The 15,115-nt window shown below is 41.6% G+C and overlaps 1 protein-coding gene across 1 annotated transcript; it reads right to left on the bottom strand.

Moving 5' to 3' along the window:
- Positions 1-6,852: 6,852 nt before the first annotated feature.
- LOC106588646 (stathmin) lies at positions 6,853-13,401 on the bottom strand. The gene is made up of 5 exons (XM_014177828.2): positions 13,283-13,401; positions 11,078-11,122; positions 10,544-10,716; positions 9,361-9,552; positions 6,853-7,927 (listed from the first exon to the last, which is right to left on the bottom strand). Exons 2-5 carry the CDS (start codon positions 11,094-11,096, stop codon positions 7,856-7,858), a joined length of 456 nt encoding a protein of 151 aa, XP_014033303.1. The 5' UTR covers positions 11,097-11,122; positions 13,283-13,401; the 3' UTR covers positions 6,853-7,855.
- Positions 13,402-15,115: the final 1,714 nt, after the last annotated feature.

Below are 15,115 nucleotides of genomic sequence, written 5' to 3'. Positions count from 1 at the left end.
GCCCACCAGTGAGTTAGAAAATGGGTATTGCCATTCCATTTTACCCCACTGGAGCACCAATTACAGATGGCAAAGTTATTTACATTATGACATAATATGGTGAAGTGAACATTCAGTACAAGGACAAAAATCCAAAGACATGAAGCACAGTTAATTACTGTTAAAAAAAGCTCCATGTTCTTTATTCTCTCTCTCTAGGGTCAATATGACAAAACACAGAAAAGGTTATGATTCTGGCTGAGGCAGATGACTTTGATTAAGATAATTACTCTTTCAGCTGGTCTATTATACAGTAGGGGTTCTCTTCAATCACATTTTCCATGAAACCACAAAGCACCTACTAGGAAAACAGCAGGTACAGGTGGGTTAGAATATTTTCCTTATTTAAGTCAGAAGAATTTAGTTCCATTTAAAGAAAGTACTAAATTACTTTTAATTGTTGTGTTTTTGTGTTCGACTGAACGACCAGCGCAGGTAGCCATTATACTATATTTTCCAGGAAAACCACATAAAGTTGCTTCGAAGAAATCAACCGGTACAGACTATATTTGTTATATTCAGAAGACTTACGTGAGTCATTGGTAGAACATGGATCACCTCGTACGCACACACGCTACCATCTCATCCCCCTGGAGGACTAAAAGTCAGCGGCAATCACGTCACCACAGCTCCCCCCCCTGTGTAGGTGTAGTAATAAGTGTCTTTGGTTTATTAGAAACAGTAGTAACCTCCCATTAATCACCAGTGTCTGACGCTAACGGGCATCTAGGCTGGGGGAGTAGAACAGAACACATCAAACTGAACCAGACAAAACATTTCACTCATTATGGATGACTAGTCTTGTTCTCCATTGTTCGGGTCCTGTCTTTTCTCTCACTCTTTTGTCTAAAAGAAAATGTAAAATTACAGTGCTCTGACAAATGGATTTTTGTAAAAGCATTTTCAGCACACTGTAATATAGCTATGACTTAATTAAGAGCAAACACTAAAGCTAAAATTCTAACCTCACATCACCTACACTACAGTTCCTCTTCTCATACATCCACAGTGCCACTACCCCCTGACGAAGGGAGATGCCAAAATGCGTCAGAGTTTTTAAGGTGTTCCTCTGAAAACATTACAGCAATAAATGCATTATACAGTGCCTTCGGAAAGTATTCACACCCCTTGACTTTCCCACATTTTGTTGCGTTACAACCTGAATTTCCTTGCTTCAGGTCCTGAGCTACAGGCAGTTAGATTTGAGTATGTCATTTTTGGTGAAAATTCAAAAAAGGGGAGGATCCTTAAGAGCTTTAACATGATTCTTGAATTACTATCTCATCTCTGTACCCCCCATATACAATTATCTGCAAGGTCCCTCAGTCGAGCAGTAAACAGATTCAAACACAAAGACAAGGGAGTTTTCCAATGCCCCGCAAAGAAGAGTACCTAATGGTATATGGAAGAAGAAAAAAATAATAATAACAAAAGAAAATACATTTGAAATCACTTTGAGCATGGTGAAGTTATTAATTACACTTTGGATGGTGTACCAATACACCCAGTCACTACAAAGATACAGGCATCCTTCCTAGTGTAGTTGCCAGAGAGGAAGGAAACCGCTCAGGGATTTCACCATGAGGCCAACGGTGACTTCAAAACAGTTACAGATAGTAATGGCTGTGGCTTTAATCGTTAAGGACTGGGAAGTTTTTCAGGATAAAAAAGAAACAGAATGGAGCTAAGCACAGGCTAAACCTGGTTCAGTCTGCTTTCCACCAGCCACTGGGAGATGAATTCACCTTTCAGCAGGACAATATCCTAAAACACTAGGCCAAATCTACACTGGAGTTGCTTACCAAGATGACAGTGAATGTTCCTGAGTGGCAGTTTTGACTTAAATCTTTTTGTGTAGATCGTTGACAAAAAATGTCAAATCAATTTTAATCCCACTTTGTAACACAACAAAATGTTGAAAAAGTCAAGGGGTGTGAATAATTTCTGAAGACATGTAAATACTATGAAGAGTGCCTGGGTTCTCCTTGTTTTTCTCTGACTAGTAAACCTCTACCCTTACCCAACAGCACCTCCAATCCTACTTAATGATATTCTATCTATAGTGTATGCACATACCTCTCGCAACCCTTTTTTTACCTTCTTTTTCCTCTAACCACAGGGTGTTATCTGCATTTAGCTCAGTGCCTTAAATAAAGATGTCTCCACAGCACCACTTCTACCTGACCTATGGAGAGAATCAATATTACAGCTTTTTCTACATGATCTGAGTAATATTTCTGCATAGCTTTAAATACATGAACTATCCACCTGGGTGTACACCTGCTGCATACGGCCAACTAACCTCTGGACCAGGTGACCTTTGCTTTGAGTTAACAACCGCAGGGGTTGAATGGAACATGAACTTCTTGGAAACACCAACACATAGGGCCACCAGGTTCACATAGCCCATAGCTATTAGATTAATATTACCTACAATCTTCCAGTTTACCATGGGGTCGAAAGGAAAAAGCATGGGTTGAATACATTCCTATAGAAACACCTACACATAAGGCCTCAAGTCATATTATTGATATTAGATCAATATTAGCTAGAATCTTGTCAGCCATCCAGGGATTAATTATATTTTCCATTTCACTTCATGAAAGTTCTCATAAAAAGTGGGTAACAGTTTTTTTCCAACAGTGCCTTCAGAAAGTATTCATACCCCTTGATTTAGTCCACATATTGCTGTCTTACAGCCTGCATTCAAAATTGATTAAATCGTTTTCTTTCTCACCCACCTACACACAATACTCCATGAAGTGAAAACAGGTTTTTTGAAATTTGGGCAAATCTTTGAAAATGAAATACAGAAATATCTCATTTACATAAATATTCAAACCCCTGAGTCAATACTTTGTAGAAGTACCTTTGGCAGTGATTACATCTGTGAGTCTTTCTAAGTACACAAAAGTTTTAGAACACCTTCTCATTCAAGTGTTTTTTTAAAGTTTTTTTAAACTATTTTCTACATTGTAGAATAATAGTGAAGACATCACAACTATGAAATAACACATATGGAATTATGTAGTAACCAAAAAAGTGTCAAACAAATCAAAATATACTGCTCAAAAAAATAAAGGGAACACTTAAACAACACAATGTAACTCCAAGTCAATCACACTTCTGTGAAATCAAACTGTCCACTTAGGAAGCAACACTGATTGACAATAAATTTCACATGCTGTTGTGCAAATGGAATATACAACAAGTGGAAATTATAGGCAATTAGCAAGACACCCCCAATAAAGGAGTGGTTCTGCAGGTGGGGACCATAGACCACTTCTCAGTTCCTATGCTTCCTGGCTGATGTTTTGGTCACTTTTGAATGCTGGCGGTGCTTTCACTCTAGTGGTAGCATGAGACGGAGTCTACAACCCACACAAGTGGCTCAGGTAGTGCAGCTCATCCAGGATGGCACATCAATGCGAGCTGTGGCAAGAAGATTTGCTGTGCCTGTCAGCGTAGTGTCCAGAGCATGGAGGCGCTACCAGGAGACAGGCCAGTACATCAGGAGATGTGGAGGAGGCTGTAGGAGGGCAACAACCCAGCAGTAGGACCGCTACCTCCGCCTTTGTGCAAGGAGGAGCACGAGGAGCACTGCCAGAGCCCTGCAAAATGACCTCCAGCAGGCCACAAATGTGCATGTGTCTGCTCAAATGGTCAGAAACAGACTCCATGAGGGTGGTATGAGGGCCCGACGTCCACAGGTGGGGGTTGTGCTTACAGCCCAACACCGTGCAGGACGTTTGGCATTTGCCAGAGAACACCAAGATTGGCAAATTCGCCACTGGCGCCCTGTGCTCTTCACAGATGAAAGCAGGTTCACACTGAGCATGTGACAGACGTGACAGAATCTGGAGACGCCGTGGAGAACGTTCTGCTGCCTGCAACATCCTCCAGCATGACCGGTTTGGCGGTGGGTCAGTCATGGTGTGGGGTGGCATTTCTTTGGGGGGCCGCACAGCCTTCCATGTGCTCGCCAGAGGTAGCCTGACTGCCATTAGGTACCGAGATGAGATCCTCAGACCCCTTGTGAGACCATATGCTGGTGCGGTTGGCCCTGGGTTCCTCCTAATGCAAGACAATGCTAGACCTCATGTGGCTGGAGTGTGTCAGCAGTTCCTGCAAGAGGAAGGCATTGATGCTATGGACTGGCCCGCCTGTTCCCCAGACCTGAATCCAATTGAGCACATCTGGGACATCATGTCTCGCTCCATCCACCAACGCCACGTTGCACCACAGACTGTCCAGGAGTTGGCGGATGCTTTAGTCCAGGTCAGGGAGGAGATCCCTCAGGAGACCATCCGCCACCTCATCAGGAGCATGCCCAGGCGTTGTAGGGAGGTCATACAGGCACGTGGAGGCCACACACACTACTGAGCCTCATTTTTACTTGTTTTAAGGACATTACATCAAAGTTGGATCAGCCTGTAGTGTGGTTTTCCACTTTAATTTTGAGTGTGACTCCAAATCCAGACCTCCATGGGTTGATAAATTGGATTTCCATTGATTATTTTTGTGTGATTTTGTTGTCAGCACATTCAACTATGTAAAGAAAAAAGTATTTAATAAGATTATTTCATTCATTCAAATCTAGGATGTGTTATTTTAGTGTTCCCTTTATTTTTTTGAGCAGTATATATTTTACATTTGAGAATCTTCAAATAGCCACCCTTTGCCTTGATGACAGCTTTGCACACTCTTGGCATTCTCTCAACCAGCTTATCCTGAAATGCTTTTCCAACAGTCTTGAAGGAGTTCCCACATATGCTGAGCACCTGTTGACTGCTTTTCCTTCACTCTGCGGTCCAATTCATCCCAAACCATCTCAATTTGGTTGAGGCCGGGGGATTGTGGCGGCCATGTCATCTGATGCAACACCCATCACTTTCCTTCTTGGTAAAATAGCCCTTACACAGCCTGGAGGTGTGTTGGGTCATTGTCCTGTTGAAAAACAAATGATAGTCCCACTAAGCCCAAACTAGATGGGATGGCGTATTGCTGCAGAATGCTGTGGTAGCCATGCTGTTTAAGTGTGCCTTGAATTCTAAGTAAATCCCAGTGTCACCAGCAAAGCACTCCCACACCATAACACCTCCTTCTCCATGCTTTACGGTGGGAAATACACATGCAGAGATCATCCGTTCACCCACACCGCGTCTCACAAAGACATGGCGTTTGGAACCAAAAATATCCAATTTGGTCCGGTCTAATGTCCATTACTTGTGTTTCGCCCCAAGCAAGTCTCGACTGAGGGATCTTAAAGATAATTGTACATCATTCCACTTTGACATTATGGGGTATTGTCTGTCGGCCTGTCGGCCAAATCTAAATTTAATATATTTTAAATTCAGGGTGTAACACAAAATATGGAAAAAGTCAAGGGGTTTGAATACTTTTTGAAGGCACTATCTACCAGACCTCTTAATATAGCCTTTGACAAAATGATTGTTAAGGTGAGATGGATGTCTAAGGGAAAATGAGATTAATATGAAAGGTGAATATTTTAGATATCTTGGCAGAATGGAGTGAGAAAAAGATGACTAGCCATTGCTGTTTCTTGAATTAAAGTGCAACATTGCCACCTAGTGGTCTTACAATGCTAATTCCAAGCTCAATATTCAAATCAATCAAATTGTATTTGTCACATGCGCCGAATACACCAGGTGTAGACCTTACAGTGAAATGCTTACTTACAAGCCCTTAACCAACAATGCAGTTAAGAAAAACAAAAGTTAAGTAAAAAATATATATAATTAAAGAGCAGCAGTAAAATAACAGTAGCGAGGGTTACTGGTAGTCAATGTGTGGGGGCACAGGTTAGTCGAGGTAATTGAGGTAGTATGAACGTGTAGGTAGAGTTAAAGTGGCTATGCGTAGATAGAGTAGCAGCAGTGTAACGGGTGGGTGGGGCACAACCACTTGCAGTGCGGTAGCAGAGAGAACAGTATGACTAAGGTGGCTGGAGTCTGACAATGTTTAGGGCCTTCCTCTGACACCGCCTGGTATAGAGGTCCTAGACAGCAGGAAGCTTGGCCCCAGTGATGTACTGGGCCGTACACACTAACCTCTGTTGCACCATGTGGTTGCCATACCAGGCAGTGATGCAACCAGTCAGGATGCTCTTGATAGTACAGCTGTAGAACTTGAGGATCCATGCCAAATCATTTTTATACACTTTTTAAGTCTGCCCTCTCCATGACAGCCTCCAAACATAACTTGTGACTTGATGCATGCTTATGTCTGCCATCCTAGCACCCTTGCAGAAGGTGAAGAATGACTGTCAAGTAGACAGATAAGGGAACCAAGAGAGTCAAATGTAACCGTCGCAGTATGCATTTCAATTTTATCCCATTCACAGCAAATGTTCTGAATCTATCAAATCCTATTCCCCTCCCCCCCTGTCTGAACCAGACTAAAACAGTAGTTTAAATACTGTCCTTGATCAGCACTTCTCCCAAACCCCACTAGATGGCACAAGGAGTAGAAAACCCTAACCCATTGGTAAGATGTCACAAGCTTTCCAAGTGAAGCATAATGCTAGGCTCACCGGTTAGTCCTAGTGTAACATTATGTTCATTTACAATGTGCAAGATTAATCCCAACATCCTCTTAACCTTTGGGTGATGGGAACATACTGGTTGCTAAATCTTAGAATGGAATCCAAAAAAAGATACTGAGCATCAGTTTGGATTTCAGGATAACTACATCCTCACATCTTTAACCTGTTCTAGCTAAGTGTTAAAGGATAGTCTTCCAAGAATTGCGGAAAACTGAAGCGTCAAAGGAATCAATAAAGCACAAATTAAATGGCGTTTAACAATTTTATTTTTTAGTACAGTTAAGTCAACTAGTAACATCTATTAAGAATCCAAAGTGTATTCCTCTTTTGCATTCCATGTGTAGATCCCCTTCCAGTAACATCCTAGATGATTCAAAAGTCTGGCAAAGTTACTTCATGGCCCTACAACAGCACTAAGTCATGCGCTTCGAGACAAAACTCCTTTACAAACGCATAAAATCTGCAGTGGCACAAAGATTAGATTTAGGGTGCGTCTGAAATGGCACCCTATTCCTTATGTAGTGCACTACTTTTGGGTAGCGTAATAGGATCAGGATGCCATATCAGCCCTAGTTCTTTAAAGAACAAGACATGCAGATCTCTGAACAGCAAAAGCTGCAATACAACACCTGATGCTGTGAAAAAAGGTGAACCCAATCAATATGTTAACAAACAGTGATCAATAAGTGCTATGAACAGTCAGGTGTGAGATACACGGGGACACGGTTCGAAAGCGGCACTATGGAATAGAGAAATCATGTCGAGGGCCTATGCACAGCACATGCTTCCTTAAAGGACAACTACGTACACTGCTATTTTTCATTAGGTCAGAAGCTGCAATGACAAACTACATATCCAAAGAAATGGGCTGTGTATGAAACAGTTACTAGAAGTCAAATCCTTGCTTCCTCAGTCCTCTTTTTGTTAATCTCGCTCAAAGCTTCATTGGTTGTATAAGGATATTACCTTGGATCCTATCCTCTAATGCCATTTGAAAGGAATTGATTTGAAGGCTAGTAATGTTTAGACAGCCGTGGAGTAGAAGCAACAACGAGACAAATATCCACATGTAAAACTATATAGCAAGTACACTTATAGCCGAGAAGCTAAATTCAAACAGGGAGAACTTATTTTTCTTCATAAAGTGGGTGGCAGTGAACAACAAAAATACTGGCCATCAACTAAATATAAATCAATCTTTGGATACGTAAAAAACCCTATAGTATACAATTCCCCCATAGACTGAACTGGTCAGTTTTCTGATGTCTCGGCACCGCCCTCTTTGGTTTCCTTCTTAGCACGCACCTCTTCCAGTTTCTTGTCCTGGGAAGAAATAGAAGTTCAAAACATTAGTGATCTTTCAAAATTGAATTTCTTAACAAACAATACACTTGCATACATTCCTTTCTTTGCCAATTTGTCACAAGCTTGACCAGTGATAGTGTTGACCATCGATGTGAAGTCAATAAAAACACTGATCATAAAACATTTCACTTTTTTCCGCAAGTCTCCAAACTGCATGTACAGATTACCTCAAACTAGCCTGTACCCCTGCACACTGACTAGGTACCAGTGGCCCTTGTAAGTAAGCATTTCACGGAAGTCTACACTTGTTGTATTCGGCACAAGTGGCAAATAAAATGTAATCCGAACCAACTGAAGTCACTTGTAGAGATAAGTGATGAAGTCGTTGAGACCACCACAGTGGGTGTATCCTTTGGGGATGGGGCATGGTTATTCGAATAGCCAAATGGATGTTGGTATTCAACTACTCTTTATTTTTTTTTTAAGTGCACCCCATAAAGACACTCCAGTAGCCTACACACGTGTAGCTTGTAATGTCGTTGAGCCAAAGCAGCACTACAGACAGAGGCTCCATGGGTAGCAAGTGAAGCGGGCAATTTCTAATCAACGCAAAATATAAACCTTATAATGAAGTTGGCTAAATGAGAAGTAGGCTACAATGATCTACCAACAGGAAGGCAGTTTCATATGAGTGGAGTTGTAGATGTTGGACGGGGAGCACAACAAAATGGCCTTAATTGCCATTGTTACAGCAATTTGATGCAGTTAAGACAGCCACTACTAGACGGTACAGTCGGGCCTTAATGGCCATGAACTCTTATAATCTCCACAGGGCACAGCCAGAAGAGGACTGGCCGCCCCAACTCCTATAGGTTTCTTCATAGGGAGTTTTTCCTAGCCTCTGCATCTGAGGTGCTTGCGGTTTTAGGCTGGGATTCTGAATAAGCACTATGACATCTGCCAATGTAAAAAAGGGCTTTATAAATACATTTGATAACCTATGGCAGCAAGAAGTTTTACTAGCGCAAAAATATTATTCTAATAAACAAAATCACTTAAAATGTCCATCCCTAATGTCCTACAAACAGCATGAATAACAGCAGTTATTAGCCACGGTCAAAAGCTCGCTAGCAAGAACTGCACCCTCCTGAATGGGTGTCGGCTGTGTCAATTTGTACAAACTTTGGAAATGTTACTGTGGTCGCTAGCTAGGCACAGACCATTAAGTCACTGATCATGTTCGAGAGCGTCAACACCATGATGCATCATGGGTAAATTGTGACTGATCTACAAATAGTCATTATTTATGATGCAAGGTGATTTGGAGTCAGCAGTCACCTGCAATATTGAACAACCCTTGTGTCCTTCATTGAAAATGACTGGTAGCTGAGTCAGAAGATCACAGCCAAACAGATCTGCAGGTTAAAAAAAAGAAAGATAGTCCAACATACCTTCTCCTTGAACTTCTCACTCATGGCTGCCTGAAGGGCCTCCTTGTTTTCTTTGTTAGCCTCCATCTTCTGGTTAAGCTTCTCCTCTGCTATCTTGCTGAAGTTATTGTTCTCCTCCATGGCTTTCCTTTGCACCTCCTTCTCGTGCTCCCTCTTCTCAGCAAGGTGTTTCAGAACCTCCGCTTCATGGGACTGGAGGATGGCACAAGAGAGGAGTGTGATTCAGACATCCAACTACAAAACATATTAATAGTAATACAGAGCTGGGTTCCCCAACTGGCTGCAGCCACAGGTGATTTCGCCACCAAGTTCTGGGGGGCAGGACATAAGACCACCAGCGCCAAGGAGTTTAAACATTTGGGAAATCTGTGCCGAAGTATTCCCCACACAGATACAAATGTAAGCAACGAATGAAAAGATTAAGTTTTAGTCAATCACAGCCATTTGAGCTTCTATCAATTTCCAGCCCATCAAACCAAAATAAATACTGAATCTAGTTGATCCCTAGCATAGACGCTTGTCAGGGCAACAAGGCAAAATATTTGAATGTGAATACTAGTGATAGGTGGGGGAAAGAAATCAATCGAGTTACACATCAGGATATTGTAGTCGTATTTGGATTTATTGGGCTCCTGCAGCCGTCGGGTCCAAAAAGGATAAAATTGATAACAATTAGTAAAGTAACCACTCAATTTGACAATATAGCATGTTGTAGACAATAACGCAATATTTTTGCACTAGCTGGCTGTACAAAAAAAACAGTATTTTTTAATCAGTGTCCACCATCTTTTTAAAATAGGGAGGCATTTATTGCACTTTTACTTCCCTGACTGATCAAAACTCGGTCTTGTGCCTCTGCAGCAGAAATAATGTTTAGATCAAATCGTAAGAGTGGCAATAAATATTGTATCAGCATCTAAGCAGGGTGGGAAATTAACTTTAGTTCACCAGCCACAGTGGCAGGTAGATGGAAAACTACCATTCAATCAGAAGTTTTCCACCCAAGTTCTGTGATAACCTTTTGTTTTTACCTAACAATATTATTCATGGGTGAGGTAGATGACCCTTTGTCAAAAAAGGTCATTTCTGGACAATATATTTCCCTTTAGGGGACCCCTTTTGGCTCAAGAGCACCTCCATAGGCAAGAAGTTCAGTGTAGCGTTTAACTGGAGCACAACCTACCTTCCTCCTCTCCTCTGCAGCCTCTAGTTTCCTCTGGATCTCCTCCAGGGACAGGTCCTTCTTCTTGGGGGGAGAAAGGGGGAACTCTCCCTTGGCGTCTGGAGCTGGAGCTCCCAGGATCACCTCGAACGCCTGGCCAGACGCACGTTTGTCAATCTCCTTAACCAGAATATCTGGATGGGACAAATTATGCATTTCAGTTATTGAAACAGGTACACAAACATTGAGGTTTCTATGGTAATGGGGAACTTGTCTGGGTGCAAACAGAAATACTAAGCCTTCCAAACAAGGGAAAAGGACTCAGGTCAGGGATGTGAACAATTCAGGGGGGGGGTAACAGAGAATTGGGCCACTGGACACCTAAGGTTCTGTGCAAAAAAAAAATGTTTTTTCTCTTATTTTCTCCTCCTTCATCTCATCTGGACTGATGGGAATAGACATGACTGGTGAAAACCATTAGACTGGCTTTCACCTGGTCACTTTAAGATAAGAGTTGACCAATTATTTTCACAGCTTTTAAAAATCACAACTCGCCTCCGCAGGAAGAGGCCATTTCAGCAGTGGACAGAGTCAATGTACCTGGAAGGAAGAAAATGTATCAATTAGTGTCACATTTATTTAATAAAGCCCTTTCGAAAACAGTTTCAGTAACCCGGCCTAGACACCAACAAGCACACGTAATAAACCTATATAATGCATTAGTATGTCCTTGAACATGAAGAACCAGCTACACCCACTCCCTGCGGACTGAATGAAATCTCCATCTTCACAAGGTGCCTGAATCAACAGAGCACTAGCACCCTCTAGCGTGATAGAGACCTTACTGTGTTCAGGTGGAAGACTGACTAAACAGAGCTGCGAAAAGCAAAACAAGGCCCACTCAGTGGGGACATCCTTCGGTCATGTTCAACACTGCAACCAACCACCGCCCTATTAAAAAAACCTGTGTGGCATTCATTCACAGCTAACTATATGGCACATTAAAACACTAGTAGGGCCAGGACGATACCAGTATCACTATTCATTAGTATAGTGTCAAGAAAACAAAGGAATCCAACGTTTTGTCATCCAGAGACATTTCCCCAACTGAAGCACAATATTTTACATACATGTTTTTTTTTAAAGGACCAAAGAGTTCTGTATCACGTTCTAATTTGTTGCCATTTAAAAAAATAGCAATAAGGGTATTTTGCCGGCCCTACGGTCTAGCATGTACACTAGATTTAATGAAATCAAGAATCCCCTATTGTAGATGGGCGAGGCCCTTTCAATGCCAGATTACAGCCTCAGTTGCAGGGATACATGTTGATGAATAAACAGGCTGTCTTAGAACAAAGGGCTAAAGCTTACCAACATTGCAGGGGGCTGAAAATGCCATTAGGGAGTTAAAGATATTTGGCTGCTATAATATACAACGGAAGCCAACAAGACTAATCTCTGAATATAGAAGAAATCAGCAGAAGACCAGCTGCAAAAACGGTGCACCTGTTTGTGCGTAGTTCACTAGCTAAAAACCATAAGGGGGGGAACAAAAGTTCGAGAGCACGTAGTTAATACTTGAACCATTCAAATGCAAAAATAATCATAGTCACCGTTATTCGTTAAATACATGTACTGGAATTTGACTGATGAAGTGGTGCTGCCAAAGTCAGACAAAGATGCGGAGGATTGTCAAGAGCTCAAGGATAAATCCCAACTTACGTAAGAACGTATGAAGTGTTTCCATGTAGCTAGCTCATTATGCACTTAACCCAAACTGATTATCTTGGATACGGGGGGGGGGACACCTGCAACAATCAAAATCTGACACTAGTTCTAAATACAGAGACTAGCTAACGTTTCAGGGTCACAAAACTGTTGCTTAGCTTCCAAAATATTAGGTAACGGCACAAGAAAGACGCTTTTGTTTGGTTGCAATGAACGTCAATGTGAGCAGCTGCAAACAAAGAGGGGCGCGAGCGCGTGCTCCAACAGCTCAGCCCGCTTTGCTACTTGCACGACGCCCCTCTATATCAAGTTCAATGCGTTTGAACGACTGGTAAATTGTGATTAACGTGAACGTTCAACGAACAATATTGAAACGTCAACGCAGAGAGTTGTTAGTGGCGACGGAAAACTTCTAACATGGATGGCAACAGCGTTTGCTTTTCAAAATACCCTGCAAACAAAATGCTTAAGTCATCGAGGCGCACCAATGAACGGCTGATCAAAGGCTAAATTGGCTGATGTAAAATGTCAATGACCTGTGCATATTATAGTAAATTCAGAATGACTTGTTACTAGCTAGTTACGTCGTGTAATCAATAGAAAGTCATTTGCGCCACGCACTAGCAAGTGTGCATCCTACCCAGTAAGTAATGTCAAGACAAACAACTTGTCACTGACTGAAGGGAACAGAACAATCAAAAGATGACTAACGTTACAGTACCACGGAACTATAGTAGCTAACCAGCCATCCATCCACGTTCTTGTTACAACTACATTCCATTTTCATTAGAGCAGTCAGAAACTATTTTGAAAGACACGAAACTAGCTAGGTTGGTTGTTAGTTAACGTCCAAAAAAAACGAGGACAACCGTGGCGTTAAGCCAATATTGAAGCAGAGGTATCACCACTCGACCAACTCGTTAAAAAAAAATATATATATACACATATCAGGCAAGATTAGCTAGAACATTACAATATTTAAAACCTATATTTTTGTAAGGATAACGTTAACTACGCAACAGAGACACCCACCTTTACAAACAGTGAAACAAATTTCTCCTCAGCAGCCAGACTTTAGCCGCGAATTTTCTGCTCGAGCATGGCCAGTTCGCGCATAAAAAGCCCCAAATGTGTCGTCAATTCCAATTCTGTAAATCTATTGGCTGTTTACTACTCTCTCCGCACTCTTGGTAGTTGTAGTTTTTGGGATTTCTAGACATGAGCACAGACAAGACGAGTGTCTCCATAACATGTAATTACTTTGGTAATGAACGTTGAATGTATTTAGTGGAATATATACATTTATTGTTTCAATTTTATTCATCGAAAATATGGGTATTTTGGGGATGTAATGTCAAACGTGTGTCCTTGACCTGCGTTTAATGGCTTACAGCCCTTGAATAAAGTGTGTGATGATTGCGTAAGTCTTCAATGTATCGCTCCAATTAACCAGATGCACGTTCTTGACCGCGAACTATCGAGGACTGCCTTTGCCTTCATCTGTGTATTGGCCATAGTAGACTGACTGAAGGGTAGCTATACGATTTATTGGATGAAATAACGTTCTTATCACGTTGTCTGTGCTATTTGGGCTCCTGAGTGGCACAGGAGTCTAAGGCACTGCAGCTCAGTGCTAGAGGCGGCACTACAGACCTGGTTCAATTCCAGGCTGTATCACAACCGGCCGTGATTGGGAGTCACATAGGGCGCCGCACAATTGGCCCAGGGTTGTCCGGGTTAGGGTTAGGGTTTAGCCGGGGTATTTGTTCTTAACTGACTTGCCTAGTCAAATAAAGGATAAATAAATACATTTTCGAATATATTTTATTTTGTGCAATATCCTCCATAGTCATGGCTGTTATTGTGTCCTACTTTTTCTAATCACACAGAGAGCTATGACTGCAGAGGATCCATGGAATGACCCATGTTTCCTCCAGAGCCAGAAAGCTGCAGTCATACATAATTTATCAACATAATTTATTGTCTTGTTATTAGAGGACTTGAGAGGACTGCATCCCCAATCCTGAAGGAAGTCAGCTTCTGCCTGTCTGTTAGGTCATGTCACACCCCAGCACTGAGACTATAAGAAATCTCTAAAGGCTTTATGTTTGTTCTCTATAACTAGGCTAGCACACCACAGACTTCACAGTCTACAAACTCTTATCTCTTAAGAAAAGTGTTTTTTCAGGAAGAGAGGGAGACAAGGGCGGCAGAAGATGGAGAAGGAAAGAGAAAGGGAAGATAAAGAGAGGAAGAAAATAGCTGTCACATGATAAGTCCCAGGCTGAAAAAATATTGAAAATAAATAAATAAAAGGTAGCACACTGGAGCTGCATAGCCTATAACCTACATTGTGTGCCAGCTTTTCTTTCTTTACTGTCACATAAGTCTCTTACTTATCCCATATTCTGTAGTTGGAGGATTTAATTCAGTCTCATTTCTGCTCGGCAGCGTGTTTGCCATCCTTTCATCCTTTGAAGTCACCATATGGTGGTCCACTTCAGGCAAGATGGCTAACAGGAGTTACATCCCCCTTCCTCATTGTCTACCCACAGCTACCATCATCCATCATCAAATCAAATCACATTTTATTGGTCACATACAAATATTTAGCAGATGTTATTGAGGGTGTAGAAAAATGCTTATGTTCCTAACTCCAACAGTGCAGTAGTAACTAACAATTCACAACAATACACACAAATCTAAAAGTAAAAGAATGGAATTAAGAAATACATAAATATTAGGATGAGTGATGTCTGAGTGGCATTGACTAAAATACAGTAGAATACAGTACTGTATATACATATGAAATGAGTAAACCAGTATGTAAACATTATTAAAAGTGACTAGTGTTCCATGTAAAGT

This window comes from Salmo salar, chromosome ssa27 (genome assembly GCF_905237065.1).
Source record: "Salmo salar chromosome ssa27, Ssal_v3.1, whole genome shotgun sequence".
In the NCBI taxonomy this organism is placed as follows: Eukaryota; Metazoa; Chordata; class Actinopteri; order Salmoniformes; family Salmonidae; genus Salmo; species Salmo salar.
Note: the sequence above shows the minus strand (reverse complement) of the source record. Positions and strands in the feature narration are given on the sequence as shown.

Bases quoted from the DNA above. Each gene is read 5' to 3' on its own strand.
- LOC106588646 (XM_014177828.2), bottom strand. The intron at 9,553-10,543 runs GTAGGTTGTGCT...GCCATCCTCCAG, and splicing joins CTGCAGAGGAGAGGAGGAAG to TCCCATGAAGCGGAGGTTCT. The intron at 7,928-9,360 runs GTATGTTGGACT...ATTTCTTCCCAG, and splicing joins GTGAGAAGTTCAAGGAGAAG to GACAAGAAACTGGAAGAGGT.